This window comes from Sesamum indicum, linkage group LG2 (genome assembly GCF_026168435.1).
Source record: "Sesamum indicum cultivar Baizhima isolate 11 linkage group LG2, ASM2616843v1, whole genome shotgun sequence".
NCBI classification, from domain to species: domain Eukaryota; kingdom Viridiplantae; phylum Streptophyta; class Magnoliopsida; order Lamiales; family Pedaliaceae; genus Sesamum; species Sesamum indicum.
The window spans coordinates 20,001,333-20,020,902 of NC_142658.1; the positions used below are offsets into that span (position 1 = coordinate 20,001,333).

Here is a 19,570-nt window from a genome sequence, read left to right on the forward strand (position 1 = left end):
TTATAGCCTGAGATCCTTTGACCCAATAAGAATTATCAAAAATTCACAACCTGCTATGTGTATTTTCTACTCAAACCACCATCAAAGAGGCAAAAGCTACAGAAATCAAGTGAAAGATATCAAAAGTTTCCTCTCATCTGATTTTTCTTGCTAACCACTAAGCCGAGCAATTATGGAATATTTAGTCCCTTCTAGCCAACAAGAAAACCATTTAAAGAAAGCATAAATGACATTGTCATCTACAACATACACTAGAAGATTGACACAGAGGAATGCAGAATCCATGAACTGTCTTTATCTGAACAATGATCCCACAGGAAAGTCTTACGAAGTTCATTTTACACAGCCATATTGCAACAATATCAGCAGCCATTTCTGAATATTCTTTAAATAATATACTATGCAGACGCCAAAATTAATGGAGGATAGCACTGTGTACATACCGGCCGCTGGACAGAAGATGCAGCTCACTTACATTACAGTACTACAACCTAGGTCTAGACTTTAACGGCACCAGATCCATTCTATCGAAACAAGCGAAAAGTGAAGAGTTAACAAATGAAACTACATACAAATTTTAACGAAAAAATTATCATTGTCTGTAGTAGCCACTCTGATGGTGAGGTGGATATGGAGATGGAACTGTGTAAGGCGGGCGCGGCATTGATCCAGGTTGCTGAGCAGGTGCATTATAGTATGGGCCCCGCCAACCAGGATATGCAGGTTGCCCGTATTCATGGCTAACTGCAGGTGGCTGGTGTTGGGGAGATGGATATGGGCCTGAAACAGGTGCATGATAGGGAGGCGGTGGCTGTTGCTGGCTCCCATAAGGAGTTTGAGCATATCCAGATGCTATTGGCTGCTGAGGTGGCTGGTAAGCTGGGGGTTGTGGATGAGATGAGTTGGGCATGTTCCCAACATCCAGTTGCTGTTGAGAGTTGGATCTTTGAGAGTGATAAGGAGGGCCAGCAGAAGGAAAAGAGTGGCCACTAGTAGTGCTTTTGCCATCCTGGAAACTAAGACCTGATATTTGCCTCTGAACATCATCAATCATATCGCGGCACTGGATACTTCTAGTCATCACAAAATCACTGCATTGTTGCTTTACAATTGTAATAGCATCCTGTTTAAACAGAAGTATATATTCAGAGATGAATTCTGTCTTCCATATCAAAACAGAAAACTAGAAGAGAACATTAATGAATCATCTTGTTCTCAGAAAGCTAGTGGTATGACTCTTACTATACACAGAGAATAAAGCTGAACCACAGCCCACCATCCATTTTCCCTTCAGTTACTAATGAGTCGCAAATTTCATTTAGAACAAACAATCATTGAAGGATGCTCCCTCTATGAGCTATTGGAAAACCATGTATGTTTTTACCATCAGCAGTTCAGGTGGTAACAAGTCCTCTATATCTGGCATTCTTCATGCAAAATGATTTCATTTCTCTTCTTCTTCCTTATTTAAGTGCTATCACATTCTTAAATGTATAGGATGGTTTCATCTTAAATGAGGCAGGTGAAACCACTGTTCCAATCATCACTATACTTTTACAGGTTTACTTTCTTTTAGACCCATTAGGAGTCTGGCAGCACAATGCTCAAATCCAGGCCTATTATTTGTTACTTCCAAATATCTAAGTCCAAGTACCATCCTGAATACACCGGGAAATCCTATTTCTTGTTTGACCTACAGAGTTCAAATCCAAGCTCCTCTCACCAACAAGTTCCAGCTAGTTTAGTAAGTAGCCTACAGTCAGCACAGAATTGTAAGTACCTGAAGGGTAACATAGAACTTCAGTCCTTCATTGATGTTCTCCTTAATTTCACGGAATTTAGCTATAGCAGCTTCAATCTGTCTACAGCCCTTTTCACGAGATGCTGAGGATTGAAAGCAAGGAAACATCAACACAGAGCAAACATGATAATCTATTTGCATCCTGAAAGCAGTTGTACTGGAATAAATGCTTCCCAGTAAAAGGATCTCAAAAAGGGTAGATTTTGCTTCAGGGAAAAAATAAAAATAAAAATGAAAATCAACCATGACACCACTTGTTATCCGCTCACATATTAATTCAGCCTGAATGCATTATGGCATCATCAACAAAATTATAGGAGAAGGATGCAACAGGGGAGGGGGGGCGAGGGGTGGGGGATAAAGAACTAGCAAGTTTTAGTTATAAACTTGTTTGTCATGGAAAAGAATGGTTAACAGAAAGATTCTGCGTCACTATAACCCAATCTTCTCAGTTTAAGTTGCAATAGATATATGAAAGATGTTTGCTAGAATAAGATGGCATACTTCTAAATCATCAAAAATATACCTAGAGCTTCATTCGTGTAACATGAGATGCATTGATAGCAGTAAAATCCATATCAGAACTCACGTTTCTTTGACAGAGTTTCTTTCTTTCTTTTTTTTTTTATAAAGCAAAACACCAAGACCGGTGGGGGAATTTCAGGGTCCCCTCCCATCTCCATACCATACAAAGCATAAGCTGGAGGAGTAAAACACATTTCCCGAACTAGAAAATGGGGTCTTCCATTGATAGGTTGACAACCAGGTGATTCATGTTAATTCTTAAATCACCTGACCCCAAAACCGAAATACTATATATAAATGAACACGAATAGTTAACCCTAAGGAAACGTACATCATGACATTAGTTTTGATTGGATAGACCAGGAAAACAGATGACTATATGTGTGGGCATAAAACATTTCTTGTACGACCCCAGAACATTATGACAGAGTATTGTACCTTTATAATCTTCAAGGTTAAATATAGCAGCAAACTGATCATTTTGGGCCTGCACAAGACATATAAGATCATCTTAAGATGAACAATTCTTCAGTGGTTTGTAAAGCTCTTGATCTAATCCTTAATACAAAACTAGTTCAAAGAATCGGCACTTCGCAAGGTAATCTTAAACAAAGCTGTACGTGCAATCTTAGGCCTGCATCGAATTTGCAGAACATGAACCAGGAGTCAGATTATAATAACCATCTCAACAACCTGACATTTTATTTTACAATTGCTTCCTTTTCTGCCAGGACAATCCTTTATGCTTCCAAAGCCAGATAAATTGTAAAGAGGCAGTATCCTGGTAATTCAACTTCCTTCCTCACCATATCAGAAAAGATAAAATGGCTAGCAAGCATATAAGCCTACTTCCAGATAAACTTTAAGGGACTTCTTTCTATTAGAAAGGTTGAAAGACAACCATCAATTATTGCCCAATCACAGCCAAATCCAAAAACTTCCAAAATACACTTGCATTTGGGACCACATAAACCAGTCGATTCAGTTTATCGAGAAGTTCCATTTCTTCTAAACTTATAAATACAAGTATTAGAAGTCTTAATTGTTAAAGATCAATAATTGATGGCACAGAATGACAGAGACTTAGGAGACAATTAGCAAAGAGCTTGAATATTGAGATCAGCTTCAAAATAATGCGAACCAGGATTTCAAATATTTAAATCTTTGGTAATCAATTATTCACTACTCATGCATGTGACTGGACAAATTTTTGGCAATTTGTATGTGGGTGTCTGAGAGACATAGATGCAACAAAAGCCCCAAACTAAGGTTCCTATGGCCCATTGTCTGTATTACTGCTCACACAAAACAGCCATTAAAACCAAAAAGAATGTGTCAGAATATAAGCAGCGCAGCATAAACTAATTCAAATTCCCAACAAAAAGAAGATGGAAGTAAATGGTCATTGACATAATGAACTAAATGCAGACCTTTGTTTTTTTGGCACAATCTAAATGCAGACCTGAATGTGCAGTAATAGCTGTTCTTGAGCTTCGAGGTTTTGAGCGATTTCTTCGCAAATGCTATCATACTTTGATATCTCCTTCCTGAAAAGATCCTCGTGGGAGCCAGTTGAGGTCATTAACTTGGGAAGTATATCATCCTGAAGCACATACCAGAAGCACAACAAATCAAACAAATATCTGAAAATGAACCAGAATAGAGGAGAGACGACGTTACCAAGTATTCTGATAGAACAAAGGATTGAGTCGAACAATACAAGATTTAACTATATTCACATAACTTAAGTCCAATTATTAACTTTTGTAAAGTTTCTCTGACATAGACACGAAGACTTAAAAGCTACCTCTATTAGAACACAATATTAGTCTTATAACTTCCCCCGTTTTTTAAGTTCATGACTCTCTGTCGCCCTTGTTTTCTTGTCCTTGCAAAACATAGATTAATCTACCCTAACTTAATTTGATTTTGAAAAAATGACAAAAAGAAATGATCTTAAGCAGCATCTTTACGTGATTGAAGTCATTTAAAAGATACAAATTTAATTACAATTAGGTGCACAAAATTTCTACATGTTGAATAGGGACAGAGCAGCAGAGCCTAAAACTAAAATAAACAAGGTTGAAAATTAAGCTGGTAATTTTCAGTAAACAGGACAGATCATATCCATGGAAATAGAAATACAGTCGTTTCCAACTGAGATAAAACTATGACTAGACAGCTCATTAATAATAAGCTTAGGGTAAAAACTTAGATTCCATAACTCAGAGAAGACCCCTGCTTAAAGTTTTAACACCCTAATGGAAAAAAGAAAAAAAACAACCATATAACTGAGATCCTGCATATAGAAATACTTTTACTTAATAGATCTGAAAACAGTCAGGACTGGAATTGAGCACATTCCTGCTTGAGGTTAGAACAAATAGCACTCCCAGTGCAACTCTTGTAGCACAGAATCTTTGACGTGACAAATACATATAATGACCAAATTACAGAACCAATCTGTCATACCTTCCTCTTCATCTCTTTCAGCATGTCTTCAAGACCTGCTCTCTGAGCACCAAGAGTCTCCAGTTGCCTCTGCAAACATGTCCAATCAGTCACAAGATTGCTGATGCACCAGTCCCAAATGAAGTTTAAGAAAATTTGAACTATAGCTTCAGTAATATGAAGTTACCAAGCTCTGTTTCAATGCTCCAACTACAGCATCTTCATTGGCATCCAGAGACATCATTGGCTTAGCCAGAGTTGGCAGCGCTGATTCAATCTATCACAATCCAAACAGCACAAACACAAGGATTATGCTTTGGTATCAAGAACAATCACAGATAAAGTTTAATCAGAAGCAAAAATTTAAATAATAAAGCTATCCATTGGTAATCCAGAAGGCTTGCATCAATTAATTTTAGTCAAGGAACAAGTTGATGGACCATGATTTCATTTTTCCAATTTCATGTTATTTGATTTTAGTAATCATATAATCATGGGAAATAATAGGCAATTTTTGTGGCAGTCACCAAATAGTGACAGTATCAGAGACGGAGAAAAGTTGAAAAATAAGAACTCAAAATTCCGTGATAACAGCCTATACAGTCAATCAATATCTAGTAGAACAGACAAGCCTATGTTTACTTGGTGTTACAGACACCAGTGTTTCTCAGGTTGCAGGGGCAAGTAGACCATTATTTTTTCCTACTAGCAAGAGAAGCATGCCACTTTACCATACTAGTTCACGTATGACCATCTAAAAAGATGTAAATATAGACAACCAGAAGTACTAAAAATAAAAGTTAAGAAAGTTCTGCTGTACTCCATGTCTTGGTCATGAACAAATAAATTGACCAACTCAAGAAGCCTAAGACATGCATCAAAAAGCAGACCCCAAAAGTAGGTCTAAAGGCTTACTGGCCGGCGGTCAAGGATTGACATAAGTGCAGAATGTTCTCTCACAGATCTCTCTATTCGAGCATCACTTTCTGCAGCTTGCTTCAAATTCCCTGCAAACCTATTCAACCTGTCCTGCAAGTTCTTTGTTAAGGTACTAGATTGTGGTCTCGTCCACCGAGTTCCAAATTGGTTTCTAAACTGTGAATCCTCCATTGCCTCTTTCTGCAACTGCTCCTCTATCTGTACCAAGAGCTCATGGTTTACCCTCCTTAAGTCTTTTAGTTGCTGAAGCTCACCTTCCAAACCAGCAGGGCCCCCACAAATTTGTACTGCCTCCACATCTTCTTTTAAAGCTGTTGGCAGAGTAAGATTTCCTTCCAAAGCAAGAATTGAATCAGGCAAATCCATTTCCTTCAGTCTCACTCGAGCAAGTTCACTTCCCTGCTGCAATTTCTCAGCCTGGGTCCTAATGATGTCATCAAGCATTTCAGTGTACCTAGAAAGGGCTTTTGCACTACTATCAGGAACAAGTGTAGCAAACATTTTCTCCTTGCTAGCATCCAACACCTCATTCATTGGCAGAGGCTTAACCATGGAAAAAGTGGGAAGTGGTGCTAAAGAACTGGCAGGAGGAACCCTCATTAGGTACACTCTGTCGTTCTCTTTCACAGCCCTCTCCAGGTTACGATTTGAACTAGTTTCTAATTTGTTTATTGCATCCAAGAGCTGTTGAGCTGCCCCTCTGGGAGATGACTTTTTGGCCTCAGACAGAGCATTAACCCCACTTTTCAATCGCGCAATTTCCTCTGCAATCTCTTCTTTATCATGTAGCTCTAAACTATATCTATAGCAAGCCTCAGCATAAAACAAAGCTGCCTTCAGCTGAACATGAGCAATCCACGCTTTATCGAAGTGCTGGTTTAAAGGGGCAACACTCAATGCTGCCAAAGCTTCCTCATAGAATAACCCAACCTGCAATAAAGGTCATCATAAATCATGGTCACATATAAAACAGAAGACTTCAAAAATTTGTTATGTCCCAATATGTGAGATTCGACTTCAGAAATTACAAAATCTTTTCCCACCATATCGCAGCCAAAAGTTAGTGGACATATACCATGAACTTGAGTTAACTTTTCACACATTATAGATTAGACAATTATTCGTTTCTGACTGAGAGACAAGTAAAATATCACGAAAAACAGGTCTTGAGAGTCTATAGAGCAGTATCCCTCTAGGTTAATTTGTTCCCTGTGAGAGACAGACTATATATGATCTAATGAAGTTAACCCATAGAACCAAGTCACCAGCTACTAGGAATAATCATATTAGCTGCAGATAGCAACTAGTTCCCTAGAAAACCTATTCTGACTCTTCAATATGGCAAAAGAGCATTAAAAACTTTCCCATGAGCAGGATTGAAGCTGTTCAATTCTACAAGATTCGGGAAATTGATCTAGAAATAGAATAATATAAAAAAATAAAAAAGTAAAGGGTGCTAAAAGAATTGTCCTGTGTTGTGGCAGTTGTCCAGGAATTACGTCCCTACATGTTCAGAACATTTCAATTCCAAGCATGAAGCATATAATCAGACCTCAGAAAGACAATCTAAAGGGTTTCAGATTTAATTTTGTGAAACCAAGGGAGTGATCACAGGACTCGACACCTCTGCTTATGTGAAGGCCATAACCATCTTGATGCTCAGAGCAAATAGGTAGATGCTTCTCTCACATGTATAAATTTGTCCATCCCATATGAGAGTAAAGTCAAACAAAATCATACTTATCATTCACTCCAAATGATAGTAAACTCAAACAGATCATACTCATCATTGCTAAATCCATAGATCTGGAACCATAGGCTAAAATTCACTAAGCTTCCCAATTCATACACTTGCCTCTCACAATTTTGTTAACTTTTGTATGCTGGCCCTCAGAAATTTTGTATCCTCTAATTTCTTGTTAAAAGAAGAAGCAAAGCTATGTCCCATGTGTTACTTTTTGCGGCAAAATACTTTTAAGGCACAATTTTAAATCCCAAAAGATTTTGCAAAATATAATTAGCTATACGATCAGTAAATAAAATGCGAGGAAGTGGGAAAACTTTCAGTTTGCAGATGTACCTGTCTTGAAATCTTTGCACAGACTCCAGGACTACTTCCCTTGGCTATGGTATTCTCATATACGCATTCTTGAGCCTGAGCTAACATCAACCTCTCTAACATTCCCACACACTCCACAGACACATCCAGCGTGGTTGAACTTCCTACTGATGCCTTCATTGCCACATTATCCCTCAAAAATGCAAATGCGCCAGCTGCTGCTATAAAAGAATGTGATGCCTGTCTCCTTCCTTCCACCGCAGATCGGTCGAAACTTAGTCCCATTTGACTGTGCACTGCCCCCAAATTAAACAATACCGCAGCTTTTTCTACACAAATTAAACTAGAATATCAATGATATTATTTTAGGAATAGCAAACAACATTTAAGAAAAATAAAAAATGATGTCCTGTCTTCAAGATTTATGCCTGTACAGTTGTTTGTTGTGAATAAATTTAAAACTAACAGATTTCTCAAAAGAACTTCTTATCAAGAAGATTCTTTCTCATTTCCTTTTTCTGGGATTGAATTGCTGCTCCAGAATCCACATTGAAGAGATTCACGTGAAATAAGTCAGTAAAGACATCAACGCCGAAGATCAAACATATTCTATTGTTGATTATTTCAATTAGAAAACATGTTCACATTTTTGCCGCGTGCTCTGGCAACTGTCATTTCCGTCCGATAGAATTCCACTAGCACTAAATTCCCTTTTGTAATCGAATTGCATAGCTAAGGATGACGCATAGACATATGAATTTTCTAATAAAAACTTCTACAACATGACGAGCAAATAAACTGTTTCATGAATGAATACAAGAAAAGCACCTACCTAGATGTATGTTCTGTTGAGAAGCCTTCTGCTTAGTCTTAAAAGCGTCAAACCAAGTGAACGACACCGTATTGACATGATCCGCGTCCGGCGAAATTGGAAACCTGGACTCCACCGCACAAAGGGCTTTATAGTAATTCTGCAGGAGGTCACGTCGAGCCGACGGAGAATCCGAGGCGCCACCGCGCTCGACGTCAAAGCGGAGCTGCTTCAGAGTCTCTAGATCGTCCTCCAAATTCTGCGCCTCGCGCTCAGAATAATTTATCACAATGAAGTTGCGGAGCGGGCGGTAGAGGTCTAGGGAGTTTGTCTTCTTCTCGAAGATCGCCAGCATGATGTTAGTGGTGGTGGTTGACGACGGCGACGCCATTACTGGTGGTTGGAACGGTGGCAGTGGATGGGAAAAGCAGTCGTGATAATGAAATTAAATAGAAAGAAACTCTATATGAAGATTTTAGTCAACGACGAGAAATTTCCATCTGCTTTATTTTCTGTGATTTGATTTTTTATTTACGTCCTTTTTTCCCCCTTTTCTTTTGGTTAATGATTTTTTGTTTTAGCTTAGTTGGAAAGGAGTGCTAAAGCCTTAAGCCAGGGTCCAGGGGAAATAGATGGGGTGTTTTGCAAGATTACATAGATTTCATGGGGCGATTGTGAAATTAAAAGAATAAGTCAGTCAATCACAATTTGATTGGAAATATCAACGTGAAATTAAAATTTTGGATAAACTAAAAAAGAAAAAAAAAATGGATAAATTACAATCAATTTCGCTTAAATTTAACATAACTATAATACTTCTACATTATTTAAAAAATTAAAAATATTTTGTAACTTTATCATCATCTAACAACGATTTTATTCTATTAACCTTAATTAAATTTTTATTTAATATTTATGATAAACTTATCAAAATATCCATTTGAATTATGAATATAATTTTATATATTTTCAAAATTTTCTAAAATTTTCCAAAGACTTGTGTGCCCTAATTTTTCAAACATTTCGTCTTTAAGAAAAAATATTGAAATAATAATTTTTTGCTCACCATGTAAGAGCTACATAATAATTTCTTATTTAAAATAATATTTATAATTTTTTTAAATAATAAAAGATCTTTTATAATTATAATAAATTTAAGGAGAGGTAGTTGAATTTTACCATAAAAACTTTTATTTTACTTTCTTAGGTTTTTGGACCAGCGGAATAGATTGAGCACAAACGGACCCTGACTTTCTCATTTCATTGAAAGATCATCCATCATGTTTTGGGTTATGTTAATTTCATCCTTGTCATTTGGTTTTACTTTCAACTTCATTTTTTGAGGATTAGAATTGGTGAATGAAAATTGCATCAGGTCCTTAAACATCGCATTATTCACAAAGTTTGCAGAATATTCAACAAATATTTATATGGACAGTTCATTACGAATCTAAGTGGGGTCAATCCAAGGATGCATAAAGATGAATTATTCATTCTATTAATATGTGTAGATTTATATAACTACTGATTGTATGTTGTAGGAAAAAATGAGGAAGAAAATTAAGGTTATCTCTGTTTTAACTGATGGATATAGAGATAAGCTTATGCAAATATGTGATACATTCATCCGGGACGATGTTTCTCTCTTTCAAGTGAAATATAAACTAGGCTTAATATGTATATGCTTTGAGTATAGGTATGAATCGCATTAATATTGACAATTAACAATGCATCTGTGCCCAGTACTGCAGAAGCTCTGGTGCAAAGGATCAGAGGTTTACTGGGGTCTCATAATACAATTGGTTTTCATCTTATCCTGTGATTTTAAGCTTGATTCTTGAAGCTCAGCTGGTGAAAAATGAATGATAATGTTGCAATAATCAAAATAATACAACACGGCTATCTTCTAACCTATGTGGCTGTCAGAAGTTCTTCAAAATCTTTTCAGTCGATACTCCATCGGCTACGAGAACAGAAGTGACCTCCTGCAAGAAGCAGATATCAAGCTCATCATCCAGATGCATCATAATAAAATCTGGAATTTTGATTATAGGAATATATACAACTCATAGTTTTGATTATTTATTCTCCAAGGTCGGAGCCCGGAGGAATACCAAAAGGACAACTCATCTGTAGAACATCATTGATGCTGTAAGGCCGACTACACTGGCTCAAATCTTCCGCAATTACCTCATTCCCTGCCACTTCCAACTACCCTAGTCCTCTAAGTTATCACGAATGTAATAGTTCCAATACAACTCTTAACTGTTGTTTACAAACTTCATTGATATGCCACAACTATCTCAAAAAACATCTTTCAGCAATTTGTGTTTAACAGGTCACTTTGCCAGTTCCTGTTTTATCAAACATAACCCTAAACTTCCATGACAATGAAATTAGGACATCACAATAAAAGTTGGTTAAAGGATCTCAATTGTAACAAGAATAGTGCAAAACACAATTCAGCATGCTGACATATCAGAAAAAGGACATTTCACCGCTTAAATTCACATTCCAAGTGAAAAGTGAAGTCAAATGGCTCCCTATCTGGCATCCTGCCATCACTAGATTTTTCCTTTCTGGTCATCTTTTGAATCACTAGACCATACATTTTTCTTATTATTTTCCTCTTCAGACACACCTTCAGCTAGCAATATGATAGTTGTACCACATTGATTTATAGGGAAACACGTTCAGTCCTGAACCCTCTGAGATAAAAATATAACATGCCACATATACAGTTAAACTTACAGTATGTGCCACTTAAACTATCCCCAAATGACCTAAAGGATGAGATGAGAAAGGAGGTTGGACGATCCAAAAGACAACATGACTCAACAATCAAATTAACCAATAGGAATATTGTCTAACACGAAATAGCAAGATACCAATTATCCAAAATAACTCTCTTATAAAACTGCTAAGACTTATACATGATTTGCTATAAGTACTACTAACCTCTGCCATCTGTTTTTGGCCACAGAGGACTGCACCAGTAGACTGAGGGCTAAAGACTCCTTTGTCTCTAGCAAATGCAGCCTGCAAAAGCAATATTGTGAATATATACACAAAAGGCATCACAGATTCCCTTAAAGACAAAAGTGTTGCCAACCTGCACATAACCTTGCTCCCCTGTCCAACTATCATCTGGCTGGGACAGCACTGGCACAATACTAACACCAGAAGATTCCCAGTCTTTAAACCTCTCCTACAGCAATTTTTGGGGGGAAGACTTAGAGATCAAAATTGGAGAAAATTTAACATCAGCATCACCTATTTAACCCCTTTGCTCAAATGTATAGTAAAAGATTATCAATAACAAGCAAAACACAATATACCTGATATGCCATTCGATTAAGGTTTCTAGCACCATAATAGAGTCTTACATCAGATCTCTTATCAGCACTGAAGCCTGCCTCGATTAAAGACCGAATTGGGCTATAAATAATGCAGAAAGAGAAAAGGTGAACAGAATGACAGAAAAAATAAAGGCACCATATGGAACTCGTTACACTACAAAACACAATCCTAGTAAGTAATTTCCTATTAGATAACACAGTGGACCTTCCTGACAGAAGAAATTACCACTATCAATCATAGAAAACAGAAAGCTAAAGCAGTTTCACGGAATCTAGATTACATATCAGAAAATTGATGTTACCAAAGTGCAAAATGCACCGTTTTCCAATGAAGATAAGAAAAGTTGAACATCAGGTGACTACATGGTGTCAGCAAGCAACAAGAAAACAGCAACCCTATAAATAGATTGCAAGTATATCATAAAAAAAGAAACATTCAGCCAGGTCCTTGTGCCCCAGTTTTTCAAGCAAGCACCTTGTCAGGAGATAAATTAGCACTAGAAATATACGGTAAGGTCAATGACCAACCAAAAATATGAGATGGGCATTTGGGATAAATTTGTAGATTATTGATCTCAAACACCAGGAAAAAAATGAATTCATGGCTTCTCTATGACATTTCACGGCATGGTTGCTTGATTGCATGCATGCATGCTCACCTGAGAATGGAGTATTTAACTCTGCTAAATGAATCTTCTCCTTGTCCTACTGAATGTTACTATATTGTACTTTCCAAACACAGTTCAAACACTAGTTAACAACATGAAATTGATTGCTCCTTGTGGCAGTTATGTTCACATCCAACCAAACTGGTTTTTGCTAAAATTGCATATTACAAGTACAGGAAAGTTTCCCAAAACTCTAGTGCAGATAGTAAAAAGCTCAAATTTGTAACAGCCAAACCAATGGTGTGGCTATGTTCGTAGCTTACTAAAAGAAAAACAGGGCGAAAATGAAAAGAAACCAAATCTACTCCAACTACCGCTTGATTCCCAAAGAAAAAGAAATCACGCAATTATATGAAATGCAAAACTAATTAGGACTTTTTTATTCACCTAATTCCGGATCCGGTGGCGAAAATCAGCACCGTCTGATACTTCTCCGGCGGGGAGATTTGGTCAATATCGAATCCCTTACCCATGGCGGGAGTCAACTCCACCACATCACCTTTTTGGAGCCCGCAAAGGAGCTCAGCGGTGGACCCGGCGACGGATTTTATCAAAAACTCGAAGACACCTTTGGACGCGGCGAATGACGGGGGCGATGCGATGGCCAAGAACGAGGGTTTGGCGTCAGGAACCTGAGGGCGGAGCTGTAAATACTGGCCAGCCTTGGTGTAAGAGGCGGCGAGCTCGGGCGACCCCGAGACGTCGATGGCAACAGTGAAAAGAGACTCGGCGGCCGGGGAGACTTTTAGCAGCGGGGAAGGAGTCCAGACGGTTGTATCTTGGCGGACGGAAGCAGAGGGGACAGTGAGGGTGCGACGGCGGAGGGGGCGGGACAATTGGCGCAGGGGTTGGAGTTTGACAAGAGTCATGGGTGGGGAGAGGAAAGAGAGGGGACGGTGGGGGGCATTGTAGCTGAGATTAGGCAAGTGAGCAAGAAGCGCCATTTTCTCGAAAGGTTGTACTGTGAATAGTTTGAGTTAGTCGTGAGATAGAAAGCACCGCCGGGGATGGTGGGTGGAAGTTTGTGGTGGCGTTGAGGTGAACTCTCACTGCACTGCACTTCCACGTGGGACGTCTTGATAAGTCTGGGATTACCAAGCATGCTAAAATTTTAGATTTCCAAATTATATTATTTAATGTGTTCTCACATTAATCTATACTTTTTTTTAATACAAGTTTTTTAGCATCTTTAATTTCTTATCATTTTCTTTTTTTTTTTTTTGTGTATAACTATCTTATGTTATTTTCTTTCTCTAAATTTCTTAAGTTCTAGTTTTCTTTTTGGTGTCTTTAAATATTTTATTAATTTATTTTTATTTTCTAAACTATATATTGCATTTACTTTTTTCTCTCAACACAATTTGGGGTTTCATTTCCTCTAAACTCAAATCTCGTTCGTTTCTTTTGCACTATTTAAAATGAATCGTGCACATATGTTAAAAAACACCATCATGTTTTGAGCCACTAAGCAAGTAAAAGCAGAATGTTTCGAAGTTGACTTGGAAGGAAAGGGCGGGGGTTTATAATTAAACAGCAGAAATAGAAAAAACATTTCACGATGAGGGCATTGAATTGAAGAATGGAAAATAAATTCAACGCAAAAATATACAAGTCCGTTGTCATCTATCCCTCCTCTTATTATGTCACACAGATAAAAAAGCAAATGGAGGCTTGTTGGGTAGGGGAGGCCTCTTGGCTCCCTCATCTGTATCACACTTCCCGCAGTACATACAAAACAGGAACATATAATTTGGAAAATTTGGGTCCCAAGAAAAAATTAAAACTCTTGATGATTGGCATTGATTGCCACGAACTTAAATTATTTTCGAAATTATCAGTCTGGGAAGAACAAGAGGAAGTCCATTAAATTTTTTATCTAACTAGGGCTAGGCAGCAGATTCCTTGGCAATCTTCTCTGCCTTGGCAATAACCTCGTCGATCCCTCCAACCATGTAGAATGACTGTTCTGGGAGATCATCGTATTTACCATCCAAGACTCCCTGTTAAGAGGAATCAACAAATGCATCAGAGCGTGATACTTGTTGACCAAAACTTAAATTCCAGAGTAGAGAGTAAAGATTGATACAGTTTGACATTCATTACAAGGACACCTCAAGTAACAAAAGTAAACAGATCATTCCTAAAGAGCAATTTATCTAAGTTCTGAACGAATAAAGGCACAATCAGACTACATATGTCATGGATGTAAATAAAATACCAGGAGTACAAGGAACAAGTGAACAAGAGGAATAAAAAAGTATTTGTGCATGAAGTCAGTAGTTCAAATAGCTTTACAAACTAAGACACATTCTATTGCATAATTATCTCTTTTCCTTACAAGTACAGCATGACAGGAATAATGTATAAGAAACTTCAATTCCAGATGAAGATGCAAAGACAACAGAGGAAACTATGTTGCATGAGCTCCAAAGATATAATTTTTTACCTGGAAGCTGTTAATACTCTCCTTCAACTCAACGTACTTGCCAGGGGCACCCGTGAAAACTTCAGCAACATGGAAAGGCTGGCTCAAGAATCTTTGAATTTTACGAGCACGCGCAACTGTCAATTTGTCATCTTCACTTAGTTCATCCATTCCCAGAATGGCAATAATATCTTGCAGATTCTTGTAGTTCTGAAGAACTTTTTGTACTCCACGAGCAGTGTTGTAGTGATCCTCTCCCAAGATATGGGGGGAAAGCATACGAGATGTTGAGTCAAGCGGATCGACAGCGGGATAAATACCAAGCTCAGAAATCTGAACACCAAAACAATAATACCTACACTCAAAATCATAGTTGGCAAAGGTATGTTTCTTCTAGCCACTTAAAAAATTATATACCTGTCGAGATAACACAGTTGTGGCATCCAAGTGAGCAAAGGTGGTAGCAGGGGCTGGATCCGTCAAGTCATCAGCTGGCACATAAATGGCTTGGACAGATGTAATGGAACCTTTTTTAGTTGTGGTAATACGTTCTTGAAGGCCTCCAAGATCTGTAGCCAAAGTAGGTTGATAACCAACAGCAGAAGGGATACGCCCAAGCAAAGCAGACACTTCTGAGTTAGCCTGTGAAAATTCAAGCAAAGAAATGATAAAACACAACATGAGCGACATTTTAAACCAATCCAGGATACTCGTTGAATAATGATAATAAAATGCAAGCTCACTTGTGTAAAACGGAAGATGTTATCAATGAAGAGAAGCACATCCTGCCCTTCTGCATCACGGAAGTGTTCAGCGACAGTCAATCCAGTAAGTCCAACACGGGCACGAGCACCTGGGGGCTCGTTCATTTGACCATACACTAGCGCACACTTGCTATCAGCCTGATAACCAGTAAGAGGAGAAAACATAAGGTTAAAGGTGATATCAAATGAGGGGAAGGAAAAAAACAAATTGTTAAATATTAACTGATACCCACCTGCTTATCACCTAGCTTAATGACTCCACTTTCAATCATTTCTCTGTACAAGTCATTACCCTCACGAGTACGTTCTCCTACACCAGCAAAGACAGAGAAACCACCTGACAAGGAAATAGGTAATAGTGAGATATCAGGTAGCCAATATTACTAGCGCTCAAAACATATAACGTACAAAACAGGAACCAACCATGAGCTTTTGCAACATTGTTGATAAGTTCCATGATAAGCACAGTCTTTCCAACACCAGCACCACCAAACAGTCCAATCTTTCCTCCTCTTTGGTATGGTGCAAGCAGGTCGACCACCTGGAGTTTAAACAAAAAGAAATGGTAAATTAGCACCCAACACGAAAAAATAAAAAAAAAAAAGTAAGGACAATGCTATGAAGAGAAGATGATACGAAGTTATGAACTAGTCATCAAACAGGATTCTTCGGATTGTACCTTGATACCAGTGACTAGAATTTGCTGTTCTGTTGCTTGCTCCACAAATGCCGGAGCTTCACGGTGAATTGGTAAAAAGTGTTCGGTCTCTGCAACATAATTGCTTTGTTAGTAAAGCTGCAATCCTTCTGCAATACCTCATTATCAAAACGGCAACTTCACTTACTAATATCGCCTTTCTCATCAATAGGTTCTCCAATAACATTAATGATGCGGCCTAGAGTAGCCCTACCGACAGGCACCTATGATTTAAATCAGAGAGGTTAGATTATTAAAAAATAGCATTAATGGCACAACATCTCAGTGACAATTAGCATCATCAAGGAATTTAATATCAGGCCTCCAAGTATTTCTGAAAGAACCCAAAGAATGGTACACGAAACACATAAATAGGCCATCAAAACCCAAAATAAACACACCACTCCAAACACTGAATTCCAAGGAATTAAAAGCTCAATGCTAAACATAATGAAGCGCAGGTAACGTAATAGTCCGCACAACTAACACTATTCCCACAGATAAAACCAAAGGATTTTGGAAATTCTGAAGCCCATCTATAAATAGCTTCAACATATAAAATCTGGTCTCAGGGGTTGAACGAATTCAACATCGGAAAAGAAAAATCCACACTAAGTGACATCAACAAACCACAAGTTACAAAATCAGGCATTGCAAAGCTGAAACTCCAAAACAAAAGTCAAAACATGAATAAAAAGATAAGTCGAGATGTACCAAGTCAGAACATTCACAAAGCCCTTTTACCTATGAAACAATGGTACAAGCAATAACAGAAACTTAAAAAAAAAAGGCGCATCTAGGGATCAAGCAATACCCTAAAAATCAAGCTAAGAGCCCATAATGCACTCAAAATGAGATCTACCAAACACAAAATTCTTATATTAAAACAAACATCAGCAATTGAAGAAAAAATAAAAACAGACAATCATCCTAAAACAGATCGCATTCAACAAATAAACAAGAACAAAATCGATCACAAACTCACAGTAATAGGTGACCCAGTGTTGAGCACGCGCTGGCCCCTAACTAACCCTTCAGTCCCATCCATAGCAATACACCTGACCACATTCTCACCCAAATGCTGAGCAACCTCCAATACAAGCCTGATCTGATTATCCAAAACCTCCAACGCCGTCAAAATAGGGGGCAAACCCTCATCAAACCTCACATCGACGACGGCACCGATGACCTGACACACCTTCCCGATCGCGCCCTGACCTGTGAACTCATCCGTGATCTTCCCACCGGCGCCACCGCTAGGGGATTTGGATGGGGGAGGAGCAGCAGCAGCCGCGGAGGTAGCGTAATTGGTGGCGAAGCGGTGGAGGAAGTGGCCAGCGGGAGAGGGGCGAGGGCTGGGCTTCGGAGCGGAAGAGAATGGAGATCTGGGTCGGCGTGCGGCAGATGAACGGAGGAGTGAGGCCAGGAGCCTCCTAGAAGCCATGGCGGAGGAGTTGACGATTGGGATGTGGTTTTTGGAGAGAGAAAAAAGAGAGACGACAGAGAGAGAAAAAAGAACAGCTAGGGTTTGTAAGTGGGATTATCTAGAGAGAGAAAGGAAGTGAGGAGTGGAGACTGTAGAGCGTGTTTTTAACTTTTCACCGCAGAGTGTTTCTTTTTACTGTAGGAATAGTAACGCCTGCGAATGGGGGAATCATTATCAGTTTATAAAAAAGGGATCAATCGACCGTCCGGATGGATACAGAACAAACACGTGGCATGTGATGAACCGCTCACCTCTTGCACGTCTTTATTTTCTTTTTCTTTATTTAATTTCGTTTTTTCTTCTTTCTACTTTTAATAATAAAATAATTTGAATTTCTCGTGTGGTATTACTCTCTCTTTGTTCTTTTAGGTGTGCGTAGTTTTTTAATATTATTCAAAAATACATATATTATTTAATAAAATAGGTATAAAATAATAAATTAATATTATGTTTGTAAAGATGTAATGATATAATATTACAGGGAAAAAATGTATGAAAATAGAAAAAATAACTATCAAAAAATATCATGAGACTGAAAAATTAAATAAATAAATAAGTTAAATATCTAAAAAGATACGAAATAAAATTCAAAAAGATAATACACCAAATATTTATTTCTCTTAATAATAAAGTACTAACATAAAATTCGTACTATGTATGGTTATATAATTTTTATTTTTTTAAAATATTAAATAAAATCTTTTATTACACCATAAGTGTGAAAAAAATGAGCAAATTGAAAATTAATAGTTGAGAAAAGAAGTCACGTTGATCAAATTCTATTATAGAAAAAAAAAATCAAAATAGTACTTAAGTAAGAATAAGCAAGTTTATGAATATGCTGATTGATCAATTGATTATATCAATATACTAAATCCTCATTTACCATTTTTTCTGGAATGTTAATTAAAGTCACGTTTGGCCATATATATATATATATATATATATATATATTTCTATACAAATATTATATATGTATGTATGATAAATTTATATACAATTATACATATATATAATATCCGGACCGTTTATTTTTAAAATGGAAGATCAATGGTTACTAAAATTTGATTGGTTCTTATGATTTTAATACAATCATAGAAAATCTAATGGTCATTGTAATAAAATTATTTTATAATACATAATGGTACAACGAGAAATTACAAAAACAATAACTCCGTTAAGTCAAATAAACGGCGAGGAGACTATGTGCAATATTTCGAAAGCTACAAGGAGGATTTTTACATATACTTTTAATAGGGAAGATTTTTAGTTGAATTTCTAAAACACATGGGGATGTATGCAATTTTTCCTCAACTTTTTGTCTCAGATGAAGTTGTTGAGAGAATGAGTAAGAATACAATGCTTACTTATTCACAAGAAGTCCTCCGATGAATCAAAATAGTTGAAGATGTCAAATTAAGTCATTGGGTTTTGTGTTATTCTTCGCACAATTGGGAAAAATAGGTCATTTTTTAGCTTGATTCATATTTCTTGCATATTCAGTTGATTTATTGATCAAACTATCCAATGTCAGATTCAATATCTTGCATTTAAAATTAAATAATGTCTGACTAAATTTATTTAA

The 19,570-nt window shown here is 37.4% G+C and overlaps 3 protein-coding genes across 3 annotated transcripts; all 3 read right to left on the reverse strand.

Moving 5' to 3' along the window:
* Positions 1-273: 273 nt before the first annotated feature.
* Positions 274-9,147, reverse strand: LOC105156280 (vacuolar-sorting protein BRO1). The gene is made up of 9 exons (XM_011072374.3): positions 8,608-9,147; positions 7,797-8,104; positions 5,693-6,646; positions 4,965-5,054; positions 4,799-4,867; positions 3,789-3,929; positions 2,765-2,813; positions 1,781-1,884; positions 274-1,123 (listed from the first exon to the last, which is right to left on the reverse strand). The coding sequence occupies exons 1-9, from the start codon at positions 8,975-8,977 to the stop codon at positions 593-595; spliced, it is 2,616 nt and encodes an 871-aa protein (XP_011070676.2). The 5' UTR covers positions 8,978-9,147; the 3' UTR covers positions 274-592.
* Positions 9,148-10,264: 1,117 nt separating this feature from the next.
* LOC105156281 (fruit protein pKIWI502) lies at positions 10,265-13,715 on the reverse strand. The gene is made up of 5 exons (XM_011072376.3): positions 13,001-13,715; positions 11,925-12,024; positions 11,699-11,794; positions 11,545-11,625; positions 10,265-10,571 (listed from the first exon to the last, which is right to left on the reverse strand). The coding sequence occupies exons 1-5, from the start codon at positions 13,555-13,557 to the stop codon at positions 10,509-10,511; spliced, it is 897 nt and encodes a 298-aa protein (XP_011070678.1). The 5' UTR covers positions 13,558-13,715; the 3' UTR covers positions 10,265-10,508.
* Positions 13,716-14,185: 470 nt separating this feature from the next.
* On the reverse strand, positions 14,186-18,065 carry LOC105156282 (ATP synthase subunit beta, mitochondrial). The gene is made up of 9 exons (XM_011072377.3): positions 17,485-18,065; positions 16,648-16,723; positions 16,482-16,570; positions 16,226-16,343; positions 16,036-16,139; positions 15,782-15,940; positions 15,456-15,680; positions 15,060-15,371; positions 14,186-14,613 (listed from the first exon to the last, which is right to left on the reverse strand). The coding sequence occupies exons 1-9, from the start codon at positions 17,941-17,943 to the stop codon at positions 14,500-14,502; spliced, it is 1,656 nt and encodes a 551-aa protein (XP_011070679.1). The 5' UTR covers positions 17,944-18,065; the 3' UTR covers positions 14,186-14,499.
* Positions 18,066-19,570: the final 1,505 nt, after the last annotated feature.